This window comes from Argiope bruennichi, chromosome 8, assembly GCF_947563725.1.
Source record: "Argiope bruennichi chromosome 8, qqArgBrue1.1, whole genome shotgun sequence".
In the NCBI taxonomy this organism is placed as follows: Eukaryota; Metazoa; Arthropoda; class Arachnida; order Araneae; family Araneidae; genus Argiope; species Argiope bruennichi.
This window is the reverse complement of record NC_079158.1, coordinates 88812064-88838841: the sequence shown is the minus strand read 5'-3', so window position 1 is coordinate 88838841 and position 26778 is coordinate 88812064. Positions and strand designations below refer to the sequence as shown.

The following is a 26778-nucleotide window of genomic DNA, read 5'->3' as shown; positions in this document are numbered from 1 at the left end:
TTAATTTTAATTCCTTGTATAAAAATTCGACGTGTTCTTTCAATTTGCAGTGGTAAAAAAAAAAAAAAATGCCGATGAATGCCGAATTTAGTTTCCAAAAATAGCAAAAGTGGCAACCATTTTGGTCGCTGAATTTCTAAAACTCCTGCTTAGTAAAATTCTGAATAATTTGCTGAATTATTATTTTAATTATAATTTGCTAAGAATTTATGAATTTAAACGGGCAAATGGCCTAAAACTTTTTTTTTCTTAAAATTCAGTTTTTCATTAATCGGTAAATTTTTTTTTTTCTTAAACGAAATAAAAACCTTTTTAATCCCTTAATTCCGCATGTGCTTAAAATACGGAATGGAATTATTTCACTCATAATACTCTAACTTTTTAATTTTTATTTTGTATCAATATTATTCTAGTATTTAAAATCAATATATTGTTGCAATTTTTCAGTTGCTATGATTAAGCCCGCTCTTTCAATATAATTCAAACGCAGAGAGCACAGATTCACAATTCAACACTAATTGCAAAAGGAGACATTTTTAAGAAAAAGAAGGTATTGCACATATATTAAGTTCGAAAACAACACAGACTGTGTTGATTGATTGAGATCATATACATTTAAAAATAATCATTCAGAGAAAGTTGAAATGAGTTTCTTTTCAAAGATGTAATTTCAATTTCGTAAAGGACTGTTTTCCATGATGAGAATAGATGAAGAACTTTTTTTTTTATTTCTTATACAAAAATAATTTGATTATCTTTCATGTGTGTGTGTGTATGTATGTATGTATGTATTGCTATCTCTTAACTCATTTTAAATCTTAATTAATTTCCTAATTTTTACCTGAAATTATTCTATGGTACTTTATTCTAATCTTTTCTTAATCGCTGAACCTAATATCATTTTTCATTATTTAATTATTTATAACATATGCTTTAAAAATTATTTGTTTTCCGTGCCACCAGAGAAGGGATAAAAATTCTTAACACCTACCTGTTCTTTTCAAAGATACCTAAGATTCCATTTGCAACATCGAAATGTGCGAAAGAACTCTCTATCAGAATATCTTTGTAAAATCAGTAAAGAGAAAAATCTCTCTCTTTTTTATTGTTTTCTGATGCAAAGGAACGTGTTCCAACTTTAGCCTCAAGTTTTGAAATAAATTGAAGGGTCTTCCAAAACTGTCGCCTTTCGATCACGTATTTATTTAAATGTTGTCGCTTTTATATATAATGATAATGTACGTGGTACAGAAATCAATCTCATTACATATAATCGAATGGCAACAGTCAAAGGTAAAATAAATAAACAAATAAATTTTTAAAAATGAAAAAAAAAATCATTGTAATAACGTTTCAACAAGCTGCATTGAAATCTTTTACAGTCTAACATCTTTTAACACTTCGCGTAACTAATTAATGAATCCATAAAATATAAAAAAATTGCCCTGGAAACTGTTCGTCTTGTATTATTAAACTTTATTCAGTTGAATAAAGAAATATAAATAAAATCAAGATTATGACGGAAAGAAATTTAGGTAGGTAATTGGTGTCACATGCATCGTTAAAGCATGGAATCCATTATTTCATTTAATATATTTCATGAAATAATAAGAAATTCTATGAAATAAATAATTTAACGCATTTTAACAGTAGCAATAGCCTATTTTAATTTGTTGGTGCATTAATTTGTTATAGAATTAATTAATCCATTTAGTTCATATGTTTCAGCCATCTTAAATAACAAGGTGAAATTTAAAAAAAAAAATGTATTCCATATTAAAAGTTTAACGGTCAGAAAAGACGAACGAACAAGCTGATAGGCAAAGGCAACAATCTAACAAAATTTTCAAACTTTAATGCTATTGAAGTAATAGCTCATAAACCAGCACAATAAAATATTTTATGATGTTTTATACATAAGCTAACGCAATAGTAAAAGGCGTATTCATGTTTTACAAATTCAAGCAGTCTTTACTTTATATTGTATTATTTTTCTAATTTAAATTTTGTAAGAAAATATTCACTGAACGGTAAGTGATACATTTATATCAACCATAGCAGAATATTTGCTAAAATTCATTTTTTTTTTTACTAGTTGCTCTTAAAATGTTTTATTTAGAAGACTAGATTATTATTCTGTTTCAATTGGTATTATTATTCTGATTCAACCTATGGAAATCAGGTTAGTGCTATTTACGAGAAATATGAGAAAAAGCTTCTTTCGTTTCAATCCTTAGTACCCATACTTATCCTCCACCATTTTCTTGAAAACAAAGTAGCGGAACTCCAGTTTCTGATAATTCTACTTACGTATTCTTGAAAAGCAGCTTGGCGGCAGTAGTTCCTCTTCCTTCCTCTTGAAGCTCCCACATTCAGCAAATAAACAGCTTGAGAAATTGGTATGCATTTAAATCATGACGTCTTTTAGTAATATGGAGGAACTTCGTAGAAGAATGCTTCGCGGAAGCGCAGCTTTGCGCTAATTAGAATTGCTTTGCGTTCGTGTTTGAACTTTAAACATGGTGGGTTCAGTCGTATTCTGGATTCTAAATACCTTTCCTCGCTTGAAGTCTTTAAATCTGCAAAAGAATTTTCTGTTCATAACATAAAAGCGAGGCTTCTAAACAAAGGTGATGTCTTCAGGCAGATATACAAATGAATTAAACTGACTGCAATATAACTCAACTGATGCAATATAACTTTAATTCAAAGGGTTTAATGAGGATAGAAGTTTGCTATCTGGCATTCTTTTATTTTAAGATGGAAGACATTAATAAAATAATTATCAATATTTTAGTAACATCAATATTAGCTAACTAAACAAAGCACCTGTCTAGTTTAAAAATTCTTAGTTTCAACAGCTGGTGAGATAAAATTAGAATTTCTATAATGGTTTATGAGTTAAAAATAGCACTTAGCTTAGAACTGAATTGATACTAGAATGAGTTTCCTTAAATTAATTTATCTGCCTGGAGATTTTTGTGTGGTTGAATAAATTCCGTGTTGGAAAACTAATTATAATACATATTATTCTTCATCGATTTAAGAAATAGTAACATTTGATATATTATTAAGTTTGTTTGTCCAATCATAGTGTGAGAATGAAGTAGAAAGGCTGAAAACTGAAAAGACAGAGCATGAGAGTAGATTTGTAACTTATATCATTTTTGAGATTAATTTGCCGATTGATTTAAGGCCGCCGTGGCCTGGTGGCAAAGTCTCGACTTGTGAGCCGTATGGTTTCAGATTCGAGACCCAATTCCACCGAAGAACCGTCGTGTAAGGGGGTCTGTTGCGCGTTAAATCCGTCATGCCAAACGTCCTCCCGCTGGTGTGGTGTGGCATTGAGAGGGGGTGCCAGCTCAGGTGTCGTCCTCGTCATCTGACAGCGGTTCAAAATTACAAAGTCAGTCCTGAAATAGCCCTAGTGTTGCTTTACAACGGGACGTTAATATAACTGAACTTGTCGATTGATTATTTTAGTTCCGTTGGAAAATGTATAGCCAGAGCAACAGAGAAGCTAATGTTATGGAGAAGCCAGCGTTTGGCCGATTTTAGGAAATTATTTTTTGAGAGAAGATTTATTAGCAATTTTTATGTGAACAAGTACACATACACGCGCGGGCGCACACACACACACACACACACATATATACAATTAACTGAAGTAATTTTGATTTGATTTTACCAACTTGGGATATGTTGTTAGAAGAATAAAAAATTTTAATGAATTTGTAGATGGGTCATCGAAATCAAAAGGGGTGAAAATTTTATCTTACCAGATTATTTCCACGAATTGTGATACAAAAATAAACAAAATTTGGCAGCTTAATGTTTCATTTAGACGACCAACTTTTGTTTGAAAAGTGTGTAAATAATTACACTTGCTTAGAGGTTAAGGGTCGAAAAATGATTTTTAGCCCCGAACTTTGATTAATTTTAAATGATCTATATTTCAAGTTTCGAAAGATAAATATTATAATAAGGTAACTTTTAAATATATTTCTTCTCATTAATTTGAAATTGTTTAAATCCTCGTGGACTAAATTTTAACAGCCCGAAGAAAATTATTTGAATAAAAATTGAAGAAACCAAATTATTTATTGATAATATTATGTAAAAATTAAATTTAATAAATTCCATAAGCTGTGTATGCATTATTTACATTTGAATAATTTTTTTAATCTTAGAAACGAGAGAAAGACCGTTTTTTTTTTTTTTTTTTTAATTTTTGTAATAAATCGTAACAATAAATATGAAAGTGAAAAAAATATCCTTAATCAACAGGCATTATCTATGGCTGCTTGAAAATGCAATTATTCATTGGTTTTAACTAAGGATTAAAAAGTATTTTAAAATATTAACTTGGATAACAAAAAATCGACATTTGCCTTCCAGCTTATCGAGAAGAATTATTTAGCATTTAACTCAATGCTTTGTTTTAAATTCTGTTCTAATAATTTTATTAGAAATAATTAACATTAAAAACATTTTCTAATTGAAATTAAAATTCAAACAGAGATAACTGTACTGAAGTCACTAAATTTTCTATAATTTCTGAAAGATTAATCACTTGTTCATAAAGATTCATTACAATGAATTTGAAAAATGTCTACACCTTATTCAAAATCATTCCGTCTAAATATCGAAAATGTACAAGCATATTACAAAATTGTTTTCAAAATAAAACTTATGTAAACCAATTTCTCGGTAAAGAATAGTATCCTTCGCATGGATCTCAGATGGTTAATAAATAATTTTTCTGTTAGAAAGTTTGATCTTTAAAGTATATTTCACTTAGAAGTTTCTCAAAATAACTATCTTTCTCTACATATAAAAGTAAAGAAAGTATAATAAATCATATTTCTTAAAATTTTAAACTCATAAATGTGATTTAGACATAGCTTTGTTCACGAAAAAAGGGTAACTGCAAAGATTTATTTCTTTAAACAAAGGCTCGGAAATATTTCTAATTTTTTTTACTTTTTCTTGTACTAAGTATAGGAGAATTAAAGATTTTTCCAAACAATTCTAAATCGACAGTCTCATGAATCTGAAAGTTTAAGATCTAATATAAAAGTAAGATAGCTATAAAATATTCTAATAGGCGATAAGTTTTGAAGTGAACTGATGAAATTTGATATACGGACAAAATATATATATTTTTATCAAATTTGAAACAAAGTTCCTTCACAGAAAATCTGCCTGCCTGTTTGTTAGAGTGCAAGTGAATTCTTCATCTAGAAAACACAAAATTCTAGGTAGATAAAATTTGATGAAGTTATGGTATCTAAACAATGATTTTTATCAAGTTTTAAACCATCTGTATCTGTCAAAAGACTGAGCGCCTGTTATATATATATATATATATATATATATATATATATATATATATATATATATATATTGTCACGAAGATCTAAAGAATAACAGATCACAAAGTAACACTAAATCAAGTTTATTAGCTCTAAGCAACTCATAATATGCAGGCAAAGAACTGTGCCCACTGCTTGTGGGACTCAGAATTTATATCTTTACAGAATAATCTAGAATTATAAAGAAGGTTATAGAAAAATCTAGTAGCTTCTAGAACATTAACAAATGAATAAATCCGCTACTCATCCATGCAGTAAATAGAAAGATGTGAAACCAGTGGATTCATGCTTGATAGTATTATACGCAGACGTTACAAATGGCAAGATTTCATCCCAATTTTTATGTTCTGTATCAAAATACATGGATAACATATCAGCTAAAATTTTATTAAAACGTTCCGTCAATCCATTTGTCTGTGGGTGATATGCTGTCGTCTTGCGATGATTGATGTTCCAAAGTTCGACGGGGGATGAAACTGGTTTCGACTGGAAGACCGTTCCACTATCAGCGATAATTACTCGAGATGTTCCATGTCTCAATAGAATTTCGTCAAGCAAAAACTTAGCCACTTCAGGAGCTTCAGCTGTTGGTAACGACTTTGTCACTGCAAAACGCGCCAGGTAATTTGTACAGTTGACGATCCATTTATTTCCACTGTTAGATTTCGGAAATCGTCCAAGAAGATCAATTCCAATGGGATGAAAGGGTGCCATAGCTTGTGGGATGGAAACTAAGCGTCCTGGATGTCGTTCAGGAATAGATTTTCTTAGTTGACACTCACGGAAATGTGTTACATATCGATTTCTTGTTTGTAGAAAATGCAGTCCAAATTCTGGAGATATTCCTCTTAAACGACGGCTTGAACGAGCAATACCACCGGAATCCGTGGTTAAATGTTTATTTTTAATTCGACACTTCCGCCAAACTTGCCACGAAAATTTAAAGAATAAGAGGTCAAAAATTAACATTATATCAAGTTTATTAGCTCTAAGCAACTTGTAACATGCATTCGAAGGACTGGCCCCACTGCTTGTGGAACTCAGAATTTATACCTTGACGCCAACAATTCAATAATTTATATATCGAGATTACTGTTCACCAATGACATGGACAGCATTCTTGTATTTACCGAGTGTCTACAGTTCCATGCCAGGGGGATGGCACAAAAACGTTGTTAAAGAGAATGCTACAAACTTCCAAGGAGGTTTGGTTCTTACGGGTTATTTCAAATATTTATTCATCAAAACCTTTATAAATATTACTCTTTATTCTGAATCTATTCTGGAATTAATATTTATGCTATGATATAAGTCAAATATTTTTTCAAAATATTTTCATACACGGACGTTTCAATAAATCTTTTTATTAATGCTCTATTTTTTTAAAGATTAAAATAATTAAGATATTTTCAAATTCTAAAATTGCAAAGAAATCTCTTCTTTTTACAAAGTTCTCATTTCACTGAGTGACTAAACATATTAATTAAACTTAGAGAAACCAGTTTGAAGTTTGAAATAGTTTTGAATTTTGCTTTCACAAATGTTGATCAGATTTCATTTCAATTAAGGCAACGGACTTTAGACATCAAACTGATAGATAAAATGCATTATTATCATTTAGCTATTCTCTAAATTAAATTTTACATAAACTTACTGCCACATAAATTTTAATGCATAAGAAATTCCGTCTATCAAAAATATATACTAAAATTATTACAGTTCACATGAGATATTTGCTGATTGTCAGTGAACAAGGCTCTTAACATGTGGTTTCTTTTCACTTATGTGTGCTACATGTTAGAAAAAACAAGATACATGCACTTGTAAGAATTACTATTTATAGTGGTTCTAAAGTAATAGAATTGATAAAAGTTAAACTTTTGAAAGAAAAAAAATCCTTGAGAAACTGTACGGAAATGAAATTGATGTCACTATAAAGTTTTGACTTTAAGTATAATTAAGGTAAAAGATTATGCAGTGATATGTTCAAAAGTTATAGAAATAATTAAAATCTTTTAATCTTCATTTTCCCATTTTTAGAGGGACGAAATTCAATTATTCTTCTTTAAGATTCAAGAAACATTTATGTGAATTTTGTTTGAATTTATTAAGAGATGTGTAATTATATAAGATTGAAACAAAACAATATACACGGCATTAAATTTTATGTATGGAGACTATGAAATAACCAAAATTTGTCTTACATATATTGATTCTAGATTTTGAATCTTAATTAACTTATATATTTAAAATACTTCATATAAAGCCACAATTCGCGATTAATTCCTATTAAAAATGTGATTCTATTTTAACTTTTTCATTTAATTATTATCATTTGCAGGAACTATATCTGTAGTCATAATGCTGATTACAGCTTTTTGAAAATGCGTATAGCATTATTTACATATTTATAAGTACGGTGCATTCTATTTTATTTAATTAATTACTAAGACCTTATTTAGTAAATTTAGGTCTTGGTAACGAATACTTATACTGTTACGGATTAGTTCCAAATTCCTCTACTGCTACGTCCGTAAAATCACCGGATTTGCTTGTAGTGTGTGTATGGTGTGAAAACAATCATCAGACCTCAGTAGAAGAAGAAGAAGAAAAAAGCGACTTTTATTTAACACGAAGACACTAATACAAAGACGACAAATATGTGCAGCCGAGACCAACATACAGCAGCACATTACAGCAAACAGTACCTTACAAGTCGTAAACGGTAGTAATAACAGCCACAGCACACAAAGCGGTCAAACAGAATTCAGTAGAAGAGAGAATCGTCGTAGCTTCACTCTACGGTCTCTCCAAACGGCTGCAATTCTTCACTGTATCCTCGCTTTAGCTGTATCCAGCTGCCGGCACGCTACTACACGACCTGCTACTCCTCACAGGAGTCGATTCTGCTTCCACAATAAATACTAGGAATCGACTTACAGCTCAGTTCAGCAATAGCTTGGGTTCCACACAATGCTGGCACTTTGCCGAACTTTTCCGCCGTTGTTTCGTTATTCTCTCAACGACTCGATACACGTCTCCGGAAGGGATTCATTTAGGCTTGAGCCTGCTGGCCTTTTATAGTTACCGGGAGGCTGGTAGAGAAAATTCTAGACCAAACAGACGTATCGCAGGTCCTATTGGCTGGATCGTTAAAATTCTCGAAGATTCCAGTAATATCTATTTTGTCACCAAATTCACGAAACTCGTCTTCAAATGGTCGCCAAGTTGTAAGATCACTGACACGACACCCGAACAGCACCCAACTGGGCTAATCGTTAAACATTCTTTCCAGTGATTCAGCTAACCATGTTGGGAAGCAAATTTACAGATTTATAAGAATACTTTCCTTATTTAGCAATTTGAATGTATGAAATAAAGGATGAAAGCTAGAACAAGAGATATTTTTAAAATGCCTAATAATAAATAGATTTAAAAGAGAAAAAAATATATTAAATTATAAAAGTTTGTCGAAATACTTTTCGTTGAAAAAATATTTAAAATGTGAATTATCAGGCAGCTAAATCATAAATGGGTGTAAAAAGTGATGATAAAACAAGTAAACTTGAAATGATCTGTAGGATTAATAACATCTACTAGAGTCACTAAATTACTAGAATTTAACAGTTAAAGTCATATATTAAACAAAAAAAACATCGCATACCGCCACTAATCACTAAAATAATGATAAATGTGATACGTAATCATAATTTTCTCAAGTAAGAAGAGAGACTTAGTACACAAATTAGAAAGTCTTGTTGGGAAAAAAGAGAAATTAAAGAAAAATAGAAAAATTCTGCGGAAGGAATTCGACAGTACAAGATTACTTGTAGTTACAATGCTTGTAAATAATTAGCTCACTTAATCATATCTTCTTACTTCGGTCACATAACAAAAGAATTCGTGATTCTGACACCCGAAACATAAATAAATTCTGGCCCAACTTATTTCCGAGTATGCATTATCTCAAGAGATCGGAAAGAGATCCGAGATTCCGGAAATCTCCTCGTAACTGATTGACGCTTTCCATATCCTGCAAAGCTTATCCGCCCTCTCAAGAACGTTGCACGTTCTTTAATTTCCCAGTAGGCTCGTCACGTAGAAATAGAAACGGCATTGGAGCAAATTAATGATGTAACGTGATCCCGATTTCTTATCACGCACTAATAGCTGACGTGTTAACGACTCTGAAGAGTTTTATCACAAAGCGAAATCAAATCGAATTCTGAAAGCAAGTGCATGGAATTAAGCAGATCTTTGCTGCTCAGAGGGAATAGATCTTGGTTTTTCCTCTTCACTGCACACATTTCTCGTAGAATTAGTAAAAAGTCCTTGATGTGATGAAAGCCATTGAAACTTTTACTTTTGATAAATGATGCTTTTGAATGTAGATGCAAATTGAATCATATATTAACTTTAATTTATGAACTTTAAAATTTTTGCTCTGATTTTATTATGGCTCCGGAAACGAAAAAATAGATGATTTAATCTTGTAATTATGCTCAATATATTTAATATCATCACAAAGAGTTCATACTTTTATGAATATGAAGTTTATAAAAGGAAAATAATGGATTCTCCAAAAGAATTTACATGAAATTTTTATGAATGCCAACTTTCTGACTTTTCCAGTTTTGAAAATTAATTTATGAAGATATATCTTTTCATGAAAATAATAACTCAGAAAAGGAAAAAGATAACCATATACGATTTGGCAGCCATTTTTATCAGTAAAAGACACACATATTTGAAATTTAAGACATTACATGGCAAATATTTTATTGTTTATCTCTTTATCTGTGCGAGCTAGATACCATAATTCAAAGACTGAACAACTTAATTCAGTAAAATTGTAATTTTGCATCAAGTATTGAATGTATTTCGGTTTCAGGAAATATTGCAAAATGCAAGCTCGGATCTATAGGAAGAAATTAGGCATATAAAGGGATATATTATGAAATATACAAGAAGGCCTCTTGTATCAAAAACTTTTTTGTGGTTGATCTCGAAATTTTGAACAGTAGTCGAATGAAGAGAATGACTTTTTCTACATTTCTCTGCTACACCAGAGGGAGGTTTGCTCCAGAGGTTACCAATATATAGCTACCACCGAACCCACTTCACTTACAAAGGTTTTTTTTTCTGCAAAATCAGTATTCCAACATCAATCTTCCGATGCCAAAATGAAATATAACTACTTAGATGGTATTGTCGAAAAATATAAATAATACCAATTCTTTCTTTCTTAAGAATTGCGGAAATCGTCATGACAGCAAATAGGTTGGGACTAAGGTTGTGTCAATATGGTTACGATACATATCCTAACTCAAGAGGCGTTTCTCATCATGAAGATGAAGATAACTGAATTCCACAAAATTAGTATACCCGATCAAAAAGCGTGAACTTATCACCATATTGGACGTTTTCCATAGCTATTTCTGAGGTTCCCCCAGTGGGATTGTAAAAGAAATTAAGTTAATATACTAGAAAAAAGGACTTATTAAAGGATTTATTTTGGAAAATTTCCCACTTCTCTTCCGTAAACTAAAAAATTGCAATAATTATTTTCTCTTAGATTCTTGATAAAAAGACTAAAGATGATATTTTTTCATTGATAATTCATCATTCATTTATAGTAAGTGAAAACAAAATCCAAGCTAATGCTGAACAAAAGTTTCAAATGAATAGAACCAATTTATTTCATTCGAAAATAAATAGCTAAATAATGCCTTTTTCTCATATTTTTTCAAAAAATAATTTAATATTACAAACCTAAATAATTAATTCATAGAAAGTCATATCCTAAAAGATGATAATGAAGGATGAAATCATATATTTTTAGGATTTCATCACAAATTCAAAACGTTAAATAGTGACGGAGTCTTACAACAAATTTAGCCGCGATGCTAAAGACATGGTGATCTGAATAAGCAATTCTAAATGCTTTGAATAAATGATGAAATTTCAAATGAGAAACATAAATCGTAAATCAATAAAATAATATATAAAACTTGAAATAAAAATGAAGCTAAGAAGTCGAATTATTAAATAAAGCGCAGATTAGTTTTCGAAATTACATAAAGAATGAAAAGATAAACCTGCACAAAGAAATTCTAAGATGAAAATTGAAGTAAATGAATGAATGGAGCTAATAAGAGAGAACTGATTAAATTCATTGACTTGAGAAAAACGCTAAACTAAAATGAAAGTCGAACAAATGATTAAATAATTTCATTCAAAATTAGAAAAAAAAATGAATCTTCAAAATGAAAGCTGAAATAGCGGAACGATTAAACATTTTCTTTAGATTTGGAAGAAAAAAGTGGTTGTTTTTTTGAAAAAAATCTAATTAAAGAAGAGAAAAATATATTTTAAACATATTTCTTTAAACCACAGATTTTTTATCTCTCCATATTGAATAAATCTTTTGTAGAGCCATTTTCAATTAGTCATCATCAAACTGCTTAATGTAGGATTTTAAAGCGAACTTCTGGAAAAAATATTTTATTCATTTTGCAGGGAATCTTATTTAGAAAAGTAAAATTGATTAAGGCAGAGATATACAGGGTGAATCATTAAGAAGTACACAATTTTAATGCACTATAAATCAAGAACAATGTAAAATATTATATATCACCTGTAAAAAATATATGTTATTAATTTAAGTTTCGTTAGAGATGGTCGCAGATGTTCTAAGTGGGACCCCTCAGAAGAGGCCGTACACTATTTCTCTGCACACTGCACAGAACAAATTTACCTTAGGAGAATCTCGTATGTGTTGCACTGTGCATTTGCGATTCTCTCTTCCCCCAAAGGAAATATTATGCTTGTGTATCTTTCCATTGACATGAAATGTTGCTTCATCAATGAAAACGAAGTGATCGGCAAAATCATCAATTTCGAAATGAAACTGCATATTACACAATAATCATAGCGCTTTTGCTTGTCAAAGGCATTCAGATTTTGCAACACTTGCTCTTCGTGTGGAATCATTTTTAGTTTCTTTTTCAAAACTTTTTCCATACGGTGGGCTGACAAATTTGTACTTCACGACTCACTCTCTGCGTTGATTTTTCCAGATATGAATGACGATTTCTGGTGATACAGTCAGTTGACTTGGGCTTATATTTTTGCAAAAAACACCTCGATGTTTTAAATTTTTTATACCATTCATAAATAGATTTTCTAATTGAAACTTCTTTTCCGAATTATGATTAAAAATTTCATTGCATAATAGTTGCGGTTTAATTTTTGCTAAAATAAAGAACATAATAAAAACCTTCCCCACTGTTGACGCCGCCATTTCGACTGACAAATTACACGACACACATGTTTCTGAATATGTGACTTCTGCCAAGCGGGGGGGGGGGGGAGCAGTAGATGTACAAGTTTTAAGATTGCATCTACCTTACGTTTCGTGAAGGTGGTTTGTGTCTTTGACTATTATTCTTTTATAGGATATGGAAATTGTATACTTTATAAATCTGTACATTAAATGCTTTTTAGTTGAAAGCCACTTTAATTATTTAATCCACGTTCTCTCAAGCTTCAGATTGTACCTAAGCCGTTGGTTTTTAAGTGTGAGATAGTGACTCTATTTAAGGCCTTGTTATTTATGACTAGACAATGATTGCTCTTAAAGATATCAGCAACAGAATAAATCATTCCTGCTATCGAAGTTAAAATAGCTACTTACCATGCAACTAAAATTATGATTACAAACATAATTATACAAAGAATTTTAAAAATAATTATACTGGATTATACAAAGACTTTTTTAAATAAATAGGGAGGATCGTATAATGTTTGGCAGGTTATTGCTTTTTTTCCCAATCCGTTTATTTACCAAAAGATAGATTCTCATTGATTAGTAATTTTTACTTTTAGTAAACATAAATTAAATGATTTTTAAAAAGTTTACAATGGTAGAAAATTAAAGAAAATAAATCTATATGCATGCAACCATTTATCGAATCATCAAAAACAGAAAAGTATGACCCTATTTTATCTTCAAAAACAGAAATGATGACCCTATCTAATCGTATCATCAAAAACAGAAAAGGGTAACCACATCTTATCAAATCATCCAAAAAAAAAAAGAAAAGTGTAACCACATCTTATCGAATCATCATAAACAGAAAAGTATGAGCCTATTTTGTCGTATCTTCAGAAACAAAATGATGACCCTATCTTATCGTATCATCAAAAAATGGAAATTAAAACTATAATTTATCATATCATCAAAACCTCAATGATGCAGGTATATGGAATTTAGTAATGCGATCTTATAACGGAAATTAAAGACCTGCGCTTAAATTATTATCCACTCAAAGGCAGTGAATTGTATTTGAGTATGAGGGAATTGGAGTGTGAAAACGCTTCCGTTTGTAAACTTTATCGTAAACTTCAAAGTTTAAACGCTTGCCTGAACCTCTTGAGTACATCGTTCAATCGATGAAGACTCTCAAAAGAGGAACCGAAAATTATTTAAACATATGAAAATGTGGAGGGGAGAACAAAGTTGCATTTATAGATTTACCATCAGGAATTTATCATCCATTTTTGAATTTAAAACAAAAATGGATGATAAAAAGAAATTTATCATCTAAATCAGAAATTTATCATATCATCCATCATACATTTCAGATAAAATCCATCAAAAGAATGGCCTCAGTTGATCGTATTATCAAAAATATTAACCGAGAATACTATCTTATAGTATAATAAAAAGCTATACCGCACAGATAAATGAAATTGAATGTGATCTTGTGACAAGGATAATAGATAGGTATTAAAATTATTGCCCGATTATCTGAAATAGAGTCGTGCAATGCTCATAATCTTTTTGTTCCTCATTATATTAAGGCAATGTATTGTATTGCCTATTACAAAATAGGCAATGTATTCTATTGCCTATTACAAAATAGGCAATGTATCGTATTGCCTATTACAAAATAGGCAATGTACTCTATTGCCTATTACAAAATAGGCAATGTATTGTATTTAAGTTTGCGGTGATTCGGATGTGAAAAAACTTCCGCTTGCAGAAGTTTTTACTATCTTCGAAGTTTGCTGCTCTCGATCTCTTGCTGCTCTTGAGTGCAGCATTCAGCAACTGATGCATATTCTCGTAAGAAGAATCGAAAATTCTTTAAGCATACAGAAGTGCCGAGAGGAGAACACTCCAAATATATTTTATTTAAAATAAATAATTGCATTTTTTTTCTGTAGCGTTATAATGTATAATCTTTTACGAATTTAGAAAAAAGGCTCTTTACCACTTTGATGGATGAAGATCAGTAATTTGATTTAGATCAGTAATTTATGGGGAAAATGCCATGTGCCGAATTTTTTCCAATGTGATAATATATAGGGAAGTTGATCCTAAATGTTTTTGATTCTTATCTGTGAGATATAGAATGTGAAAATCTATCAAATTAATGATTTTTAATTTTTGTGTGCTTAAAATGTAGTTTTTCAATGATGCGTAATCTATGATCAGTAACATTTTAATTAAAACGAACAGTCTATCTCCGAATTATTTCCATTTCATGTTAAAAGTCTTTCTCTTCTTTTTTCTATACTTGAGAGTTCTGTATCTAATAGACACGAAGTGAGTTGTAATCATATTCGTGGATATAAAGTGGTGGCCAAAAACAAATAGTTATGTTTTTGAACTTTGTATGCTTATAGAAAATGTTACATTTCACTAAATGCCAACTCTTACATAACATTTTAAAGAAAATTTAGCACTGATTTCAGTGCAAAACGCAGAATTCAAATATTCTTTGTAAGGCATTTGTTTCCCGATAAGGCATTTGGAACAGAATATAGATTTTTCCTGTTCAAAATAAAAGTTTAAATACTTTCAGTCATTCAGATCTTAAGAACATTTTATACTTTTATCATGAGCTCACACTCATGGATTTCATTAAATACCGTCTTGTTTCAGTTCAGATTCTTTTGAAAGTCTTCAGAAAAGAATTTTGTTCAGAAACTCTCAAGATACTCAGTGTAATCTAGATCTTTAGAACGTGTTACGCTTTTCTTTTATCATGAGTTCTCACTAATGACATTTTTGCTATGAGCTTAACAAATTGGTCTAAACCGTTATGAATATTTCATTTTCTCATTCAACTATGAAATGCAATTTATGTTTGCTATCTAATAATTATATTTCTTGATAGCGAAAGATTAAAAACATTACAAAATTAAGCATAATTCTAAAATATTATGATAAACATTAGCTTGAACTTTAGTTTTCTAATAAACTAACAATTTTTCAATAAATCAACTTAATGTTCGAACTTAAAATTATTCTAAACATGTCCTGATTTGTCGTATGTCAATAAACTAATTAAGTTAACAAAGCACAAACGCAGAATTTTGTAATTAGTTTCCTTAAATCATTAATCTGATCAAGTGCTTTTCACTAAATAAATATGAAGCCTGTCCTTGTGTTTGTAATTCATGGACTGAAAAGAGAGAAACACATAACGGTTGTCGGAGTGTAATTGCAGAAATGCTTCAACATAAATAAATTGAATGAGATTTATTTAGTGTCAGTAAAACTCTTTTATTCAAAGGTGATTGGAAACTGCATCTCTAAATAAAATTTAATCTAAACAACAGCACAACGTGATTCCAATGAAATGAATCAATTTGCTCGAGATTTCAAACTAAGCTTCCTTTTACATCAATAACACAAAAGATCTTCAATAATTTCTCTGATTCGAGATAACAAAATCAATATTTCGAATATAAAGGTACTCTCTAAGGAAATCATTCGCAGAATTACCATTTGATCAAATAATGAATATTTATGCAGAAATTCCCTCCGTCAAAATCCCAAAGAAAGTTTTGTTCTGTGTTGAATGTTTGAATACCTGCATCGAGCTGTATTCTGAATTCGCCTCTAAGTTTTATGATTCTAATTTCTTTTTCATTTGAATGAAATATACGTGAATATATATAACTTCATTTTCAATCCCTGAAATTATTTTTTTTTTCATGAATAATTTCTCGCCGTTCTTCCGCTTCGTTGATTGTCAGTAAATTCTTTGAATACATCAATGTAGAAATTAAGTTACTATTTTATTATTTATGTTTAATGTAGAGCATTTTTTTAAAAATCACTTAAAAGAAATTTATCATTATTTATATGTAGATTTATGATGCATAAATTATTTGTAATGGCTATAAAATCTTAGCTTTTTTAAATGAATTATAAGAAGTGCCATAAATTATATCAGACTTAAAATAACTCCCCAAATGTTCAAATCTCTTCATGGTGTGGTGCTAATAACATGGTGCCAAAGCATTTTAAAGCATTTAAATTTTATTGTACACTAAAAGCAGTACTTAAACATCCGTTTGTAGTTTAGCAAAAAAATCAGAACTTTTTAAGTACTTTCCTATGTGTTATGCATAGTAAGGAAACATATTGGTGGAACGTATGTTTTAATAAAAACTGCTTCATTTTTTAATATTAATATTCACTTTAAAATACTTCATTTTAAATTTGATTAAAATTCAGGAATTAAAATATCGGAAATAAAAAAAATGTAAGAATGATCACTAATTCGTTCGTTGTATGAGACACCTTTTTAAGAAAAAGAAATATCCTTTGAAGATATAAGCACAATAATACTTGATTTTTTGCTGTATTGTAAAAAAAAAAATGCATTCAAATTCAATATTTTCATTTATTTCCAAAATTATTAGAAATCTCTAAAATTAAACAATACATATGACGAAGTTAACATTAATGTATGTTCAAATATTTTGTTCAGTACATATGTATTGCCAAATCAAAGAAAATCAATTTGCTCACTCTGCTTTTTTTTAAAAAACAAAAACACAATGGAATTTTAATACATGTTGCTGTACTTCCATGTTTTTATTTCCCAACATAAATTAAAGCAAAACTCTATTAAGAAAAGTGTGCGAAATTAATTTTCAAACTTATTTACATTAGGATATATTGCCATAAGTCTAGGTAAAAGATTAAATAAAAGATTGAAAAGAACTCAGTGAAGGATAAAAGAAATTTTAATACATTATGAAGAAGCACTTCATAACAGGAAAGCATAAAGTCTAATGGATATCTAATACATGCATAAACCTTATTTATTTAAGATATATACAAAACCCACTGCAAAGAAAACTAAATAACTGCATAGAAACCTGCTTTATCAAAATTATTGAATTAGATTAAAATTATACGAGAAACCATCAAGATTATAACAATTTGACGATGTTTGACTTTCGGTTTTAGATTAAACACAGACGACGGATCTTTGATGAAACTGTTTATCTTGATTTCATAATTTAGGAAATATCTGGTTACATTCATAGTTTAAACTTCTCTTTATATTCCCATGTGATTCAAACATCTTGAAAGTTTAATATTTTTTTTATAAAAGGGATTTATTTACAATATCAAACAATCTATGTTTATGTGACGAGTAAAATAATATATATATATATATATATATATATATATATATATATATATATATATATATATATATATATATATATATATATATATATATATATATATATATATTTTAGTATTTTAAACAAACAAGTTTCTTTTGATTCATGTTCTTTTATTTCCCTACAAAGCATTTTGAATGATTTCTTTTGAAAATTCTTGGAACGAATAACAAATATTTTTAATATCTTATTTGGCTAATAAATGTAATTTTTAATAAAAAAATTAGAGAGTAATTCGATTTCAAAACAATTGAATAAAATGCACATATTTATTTCACTTACAGGCACTCTTCTTCAAAAGCGTCTGTACAAATTTAATTTGATTATGGGTTATAAAAATATGCACAAAATCCACATTAAACTATTTGAATTAGTTGCTGCTATAATATTATGTGTCTTAAAGTATGTCTTAATTATTTAATCTTACAAATATAACTAATTCCTTAATGTTTTTATTAAATTCCCAACCACTTTTTCAAAAAGTACTAAAACAATATGAAATTGAATTAATTAAAAATTCTGGCCTCTTGTTTAAAAAATAGAGAATGTTGAGGATATGAAGTTCCTCCATAACAACCAAACGTTAATTAAGTAAGGCTAGAAAGTGAAACTTCGTTGCAATCTTCTGCTTGTAATTTTCCTTGCAACACTTTAATTAAATATCTTCTTTCTTTAAATAAACCAAACTGTGCTCATATTATGACTTCAAAACTTCTAAATTGACTTGAAGGGGTTGAGATATACAAATTCAGATTTGAAAGTTTTTAAAACCGGATTTAGAAATGTTTAATTATGCATATCCAACTAATTGAGAAATAACAATTTCAAATAATCTTTTCAGAACTCAAGAAGTTTGTATTTTCATATAATTAATATAAAGTATTACTTTAATGTACATTTATCATTTGCAATTGGCATTCATTCCTTATCATTGTCGGGCAAATATATTAAAAAATCATATCTTATTTATTTAAACTAAACACTAATTCTTCAGGCATTTTAAGTACATGATAATTTATTTCAAGTTTCTTTGTTTATTTAAACTATTAAACAAGTTAAATTAATTATTAAAGCCAGAAAAGCAATAGCCCAGGCTCCATCACTGATATGATATTATCAATTTTTATTTCATATGATGGCTTAGGATCACTATTCTCCTTTTCAGAGAAGATTTCAGAATACTATTGCACTTTGCTTTCAGTATGGGGAAAACAACTGAGAGGACCCGAACCCAATTTTTATTTCACCTCAAGGTTTTTGACGTTCAAATTCGCCATCGATGTTCAGTATATCTCCTCAATTTTTCCAGAGATATCGCAAAAAGAAACTTTGACAGAGTCCCTAGATTCAACTACTGGAGCGATTTCGCTAATTAATATCAGCATTTAGCCTGCATAGCTAATCATTGCTCTTTATGTATTGTGCATGTATAATTTACAATAGTACTATCATTTTGTTTAATATAAATGACTTCATCAAATTTAGCAGTCAATACTAATTAATGCTATTAATATTGCTTTTAAACAGATGGTCGCCGAAATGCAGCTCATATTCTAGAAAAGAATTAAATAATACAGCTCAGTGGGATTGAAAATATTCTTATTCAAAGTATTAATAAGTCACTATATATGCTTCAAATATATTTGCAAATGCCGGAAGAAGAATAAATATGATAAATCAATAATATATAAATATTCTGGTTATACATTTTTTATATGTTATATATTTTATATGCTAAATATAAAATATTCCTGTACTGAGTAAACTAAGCGAAATAACGCTTTATTATACCTCACTAAATTCATTAAAGAACATGGAAGAGAGGGGGAGGCCTCCTGAAGGACGAAAGAAGGAAACATCTTGTCAAAATTATCGTGCTTCCCACTTAGAAGTCTGAGTTAAATTTTTATTACATGTAATAATTAAGTTCGCTGTTGGGTGCTTAAGACAGTTCTTATTACCCATCTCACTCAAAATAGAATAATAAAAATTATCTACAGAGACAGTAACGATACATAAAATTCGAAATAAATATACATCGCTACTGGAGCTGACTTATTTTAGGAAGATAATTTATTTTTGTTCATGTTAGGGATTGTTCCTATTATTACCAATGATAATTCAATCTTAAGCCTACTAATTAAATTTAGAAATATACGGTTATTTATTTATTTCACTTAAGATAGATGAATAAGTTATTGTAACCATAACTAACAGGTACTTTGTTTGTGGTTATAATCGACATTTTTAAAAATTGTTCAAAAAATAATAAGCATCTTAACATTTTAACTTTTGTTTGTGATGGAATTTGTTAGAGCATTTTAAATCTCATATCCCTTCGAATATTTTCGGGGAAGTTTTCGTTGTTCAAATGATCATTTTTTTTATAAATTCAGAAATTCTTCAAATATTTAATGCCTGTTATTGAAAGCATTTATATTTTAAAAATGGAGTAATTTTACTGTTTTAAAGGATTTTTGCTAAACTTTCATATCAGGGTATGTGAATCAAATTTGATGTTTATCGGTAGATTTTCAATTTATTTTATTACAATTGAAGAAATTAAATTCTCAACTTATTCATGGGGAGATACGTTACATTTATTTTCACAAGTTAATGCTACATTGCAGTTTTGATTCTTGTTTTAAAAAAAATCAAAGAAATGAAAATTGTATATTTACCTCATCAGCTAGTGACAATAAAGCATTAAAAGCATAAAAATGCTGCATGTTATATCATAGAACAACTTTTAGACAACACAAGCTGGGAACTAAAATACCATCAGAACATTTTTTGAACCACAGAGACATTAAAAACATTAGATTACATTAGTATATATTGGATTAATTGGTCTAATTAGAAAATTTATTACGTTGTATAAAGTTTGCCAAAATAATATTTTAGTTTAAGAATTTAGAAGGAACGTTTTTTTTTTCAATCTAGGAAATATTTCATTGAGATATCAGTGGTATTTGATGTATGGTAATCTTTGGTATTGTGCTGTTAAACCAACAATTTAAATATCAAATAGTATCAAGTTCCTCAATGATTTAAGTCATCCAAATCGTTGAAAGAAACTATAAATTCTGCTACAAACATTCATACATTAATTGAGTTTTATATGCACCAAAGAATTATGCACAATAAATATCCCACTAAGGCATTATTTTCGTAAACTGTGAACATTATATTAAATTTTCTTCTCATGAAATTACTTTAATATTCCCATTTATTTATAGAGAAGATAATGTTAAGTTTGTATTATAGTCTCACCCAAATTGCCTAAAATAATTTCAGGAGCAGTACATGCAGCATATTTTATTTTTCAATATTTCAATTTTACGAACATTGTGTAAATAATATTTCTTTCTACAGTAAATATAATGTACCATCTCCCTGGTCAAGTTTATAATCCATAGATCCGACAATTTTTTCTAGAAGATTTACTACAAAAAAAATGTTTATTCTCCTTTAAAAAATAACTAAATCGATTTGCAAAGAATCATAAAACGCATTGTATATTTTCTATGTTTGACGCTATTTTATCGAAATCTTACGCTTTATTTATTTATATTTTTTAATTATTTTTGCCATACACTTTACGAAAAAAATTTAAAATAGAGTTATGTATTGATGAAGTTATGCAATTCTGTATTATCTCAGTTATTTAAAGAAATTTTTTTCATTCTGCATAGTTGAATTATTTGAAGTCATATTCAAATTATTAAAGACATACAAAGAAATGATTTACATTTAAATTTCTTGATCAATTTTAATTAATATTCATTTTTTAATAACAACAGTTGCCTATTTTCAAATTTCTCATCTTCTTTCAGCTCCAATCGCCCCAGAAAAGAGACTGCTTTTGTCCGTGAACTCCACAGCATTAAATATCAATTTGAATAGTTGGCACAACGGAGGTTGCCCTATATGCTTTTTTGTCATACAATATAGACCTAATGGGCAACAAGAATGGACTTTGGTCAGCAACAATGTCATTCCTGAGCAAAACAACATCACGATAACAGATTTAAGTCCAGGATCTTGGTATTCATTGCTGATAACAGCTAGAAATGATGCAGGTTCAACTGATGCGGAATATAAATTTGCAACTTTGACTCTATCAGGAGGTAAGTTATGCCTTTTTTTTATTGGATAATATGATTTATTGTAGGAGATTGATTGGAAAATATTATTGGATAATATGATTTATTTATTTATATATATAAGCTAAAAGGAAAGTGAGTAGTACGATAATTATACATAACCAGCATTTTATTAAATTTATCTTATATATGTACGTGTGTGTATATATAATTATCTCTCTCTTTATATTAAAACGTTTAAAGATAAGATTAATTATTAATATAAATTTGGATTTCCTTCGACAAAATAAGAAAGAAATTAAATTAAATTTTATTTTTAAGATTTAAATCAAGATTTATTAGCCCAAATTTCATATGGATTAAATCATATAATTCCCATGACATGTTTCCAGTTTTCGAAGTATCAATACAGAAAATATCTATGAAATTTCCTCTTTTTATATTTAAAATATCAAAATATTTCATTTTTCAGTTTTAGCAGTTTTCGAATGATTAATCCAGAAAAAAACAATGAAAATTCACCTTTTTATGGTTTGTTCAAAAATTGCAATGAAGTAATTGCAGAAATTTCCATTCTGCATTAAAAATGAAATAATAAAAACGTTCCTAATTTAGAAAGTTATTTTTTTTTGTAAAGTACAGTAACATAAACAACCAATGATGGTTGGAAACATTTCAAATTCTTCGCATAGTTAACCATTGAGCCTAAATTTGAGAAAGCGGTTTCTTTTTCAGTAATACGTGCGAAAACTGAAAAATGAGTTTTCAAAATTTGTGAAAATTTTCAACCAAAAATCAATCAAAATTTCATCGTTTCTTCTTTATAAATGTGGGGTAAAATATTGTACTTTCAGACACTTTTATTAAACATTAAATTTTAAAGGAAGTCTCTCTTGTGATATCAGTTTCATAAATATAAAATTTCTTAGTTTAATTTTAATAAATTATTATAGATATTTTAAAGTTCACTTTACAGCAATGTTTTACATTGATTTAATTACTGCATATTTATTCAATCGCGTTGAGGCGATATTGAAAAAATTATTTGGTCATTCTTTTGAAATTAAATAAAAAATAAATTAAATATATGAATCACAACCCTAAGTAGTTAGAGTATTTAGGATTAGATTCTTGAATTCACTTTTAAAATGTTCTATACAAATTCTAAAGAGTTAAATATCATTTAAAATGCTTATAAATACTAAAACAATAGAAGAAATTAAATCATAACGATTTTATAGAATATTAAGCTAAGATAATGGATATTTTTGTTTGAAAAGAATCTATATTATTTTCAAAGGGCTGTGAAATAGATTAATATCCATTTAAAGGAAATTAACACGGACAATTCAAATTACTAAACTGAGTTATAGATATCATGCATTTCGTCTAATACAAATATTAGCGCTGTAATATACGGCGTCCCACCAAGACCCCCAAACTCTGCACAATCAGATTAATTACTTGAGTACAGGAAAATTGTTGATTAGAATACATAGTTATCAAAAAAATATGTGAGAAAAGTGTAAGATCATATCTATTGAGAGAAAAAAATATTGGAAATATGAACATTGACATTTCCGTAGGCTTATGTAGGAAGAGGTTCAGAATGGTCCCTGCAATCACGTTCAGGATTGCTGAATTGGACCGGGGATTTACCATTTTATTACCATAGACTATGTATTGCAGCTAAGGGTGTTTCATTCAGGAAATCGGTTAATATATCATGAAAAAGTACCAAGTACTGATGTCCAATGAATCGTTTAGCAAAGATATGGTCTATTCATGTGATTTCTTAATATACCAGACCACACGTTTATAACCAGCGAACCTGATATCTCTGACGGTGTATTGCATGAAAATTGGACTCTGATTGTATACGACGGTTGTGGCTATTCAACACCTCATTATGTGTGAAGAATGCTTCATCTTATACTTGTGCAATTAAAGCATAATCGACTTCTTGTTGGCGCAACAATCATTTACAAAAATTTGTGTCTCGCTGGCAGTCATCTGGATGTAGAGCGTACTCGGTTGTGCAGCGGAATGGACATAAACCTTAAGCCCATTATAACGTGCTATCAGCTTTTGTATTCTTGTATCAGCTCAGTTTTTATCATCAAGTTTCTATAATCCCTGAATCATTGCCTTTACAAGTACTGGTTTAAGCTCACCGAGTATTCTCTCACATATATTTTGGAGTTGTGTGTATCAGGTTGAAGTTTTCAATATTTCTCAATCCAGCTTATGGATGATTTTGGCATTGGGAGGAGAAGTGGTAGGTTGCAACAGACATCTCCTAAACAGTTTGAAATGAATTATTATCACACTGATCACAAATAAAATACATTTTGCAATATTTACGAATTAAATACATTATCGCCATTCGAAGAAGTGATAGGTTGCAGCATTTTAAGTTACATTCAAACGGCTTGAAGTTATTCTACGACTCACGAATGCACATGCGATCACATATCGTGATCGATAAATGATTTTAACACTTTTAGAAGACATTTGATTTAGTTTTAATGAGTTTAATAAGGTAATTCTTTTCAATTATAATCAAGGTAGAGTGCACAGAAATGCTAGAAAAAGAAAGCTATATCACAATTCCATTTTTTGAAGAAAAGATTTATTATTCATTTGGTTGAATAACTTTGATGAACTGAATAATATATATTACAGGATAAAGATATTCATTCTATAAATAATTTTAGAGTATTTTACAAAATTTTAGAAGGGAAATTATTTTTGATAAATAAAAAATAAAAATAAAAAAAAATACTTAATTACTGGAAAAATTCATGTTAAAACTCCTGCTAAAAATAATTGAAATATAAATTATAGAACTTTTCAAAATATTATAGCTTTTTCTAGTAAATATTCTTCTGGAAAAAAGCAATCTAAAACAACATAATTTTTCCCCGTTATTTGAACGAGTAGAAGGAAATTCTGACATTGACGTCACATTCTGGCTTTTCCCCCGATTTGTCAGTCACACAAGATGAATCTGTCAAGATGTCAGTCGTAGCACGCAGTATAAGCCACGATGATGCGATATGTTTATTTTAAAGTAATGTTTTTACTTTATGCAATAGGAAAATCCATTAAGTTTTGTTTTTAATTTGTTTTAAACGGAACAAATCATCCGAAGAAAGTGCTCCTTTTGGAAAGGTATAACGTATGAAAAATTCACTCAAACTAGCAAATAATGGGACACTGCGCCACCATGAATGTTGCACAAACTACGAATGCTAGAATTAGTATATTTAAAAATTTATTTAAAGCTGTTAAACGGAATAAAATAAATATATGTAGGGAATTATTACTATATATTTTATTTTAAAATTAAATTTGCATTTAAATCTTAGCATGCTAAAGAGGTAAAACGTGTAAGCTACTAGAAGAAAACAAGAGTGGGAACTTATGTATACGAAATATTGATGTTGAAATTAGTTCCCTGCTTAAGAATTAGAGAAAAACAAAAAAAATAGAAGAACTAAAATAATCATTTGATTCCTATTATTATTTCACCACCTTGATAAATATCTAAAAAAACAGCAAATTAGTTATTATTATCCACGCGTGATTTTTTAATTTATTGAATCATATCAAATAAATAAACATTTCCGTCATTTCATTTTTAGTCAGTTGTTTTACTTATGAATATATAACTTTAAATCAATAAATATTTTCTAAAATTTAAATTCAGGAAAAAATTATATATTAATACATTATTTTATTTATGAACATATGCATTAAACAATCTTAAATTATTTGAAACAATTAATTTTAATAGATATTTTGTTTGAAAGTTTTGCAATTACAGAGAAGCAATCATTTTAGTTGTTTACTTGTCAGTAATATTAAACAAAATGAATGCCACACATTACCCGTAGATTCAGGGAATGATGATGATGCAAACAAATTAACCAGTTTAATGATACACTTATTATATTTTTACATAAATAGTTCATCGAATTTAAGATGACTAATTTTTTTTTGCGTTTATTTAAAAATGAATATAAATTAAAATTTCCGTTTAATATGGCAATTTTAAGAAAGTGTTCAATTTTGAAATAATTTAAATGATCTTCAAGTTAAATATTTTAAAGAAAACTTTTAATATAAATGTCATCACTTAACCTGATTATAGGGAATAACATAAAGAATAATGATGTTACTTTAAAAAATGAATCTAGAAATAAGAGTTTACATTAATTTTTGTTTTATTTATCGTTTTTTTCGCTATATTGTTATTTATTTTCTAAGAATTAATTTTAATTTCTTTTAATTCAGTGTATACTTAAGATATGAAAAATATATTTAGGATCCGAAATTATGGCAACAGACTTCAAATTTCGTGAAATTTATAATTGTTTTCTTAAACTAATGAGACATATTTTTATATTACACATATTTAATAAAAACTTTTTCAATTTATTGGTATAAAGAAATCAAATAATCATACATTATATAGACTCACAATTCCTGATAGCTTAACAGCTTACTTGTTATTCTTCGAATACTTATGTAAGATGTGAACATATATGTTAATCATATTATGTATTTTTAAATTAATCATTAAACAAATCTTTCATCTTGTTGAAAAACACAAATTTATGGATTATCCTGTATTGAATATCTTTTACAGTTTGGTAAGTTGATCAATAAATATTGACAGTTTTGTAAATATCAATTGACCAACTGAAAAACCTCTATGAACTGAAATTGAAATGAATTGAAATAGAAAAACGTCTATTATTTATTAAGACTAAAGGAATATTTATTTTGAT

At 28.7% G+C, this 26778-nt stretch overlaps 1 protein-coding gene across 1 annotated transcript in view; it reads left to right on the top strand.

Moving 5' to 3' along the window:
• Positions 1–26778, top strand: part of LOC129981306 (cell adhesion molecule Dscam2-like) — a 493597-nt gene that overhangs the window by 417843 nt on the left and 48976 nt on the right. Inside the window, exon 20 of the mRNA XM_056092083.1 lies at positions 21713–22006. Within this exon, the coding sequence (XP_055948058.1) occupies positions 21713–22006 (294 nt within the window). The remainder of the gene's footprint in view (positions 1–21712; positions 22007–26778) is intronic.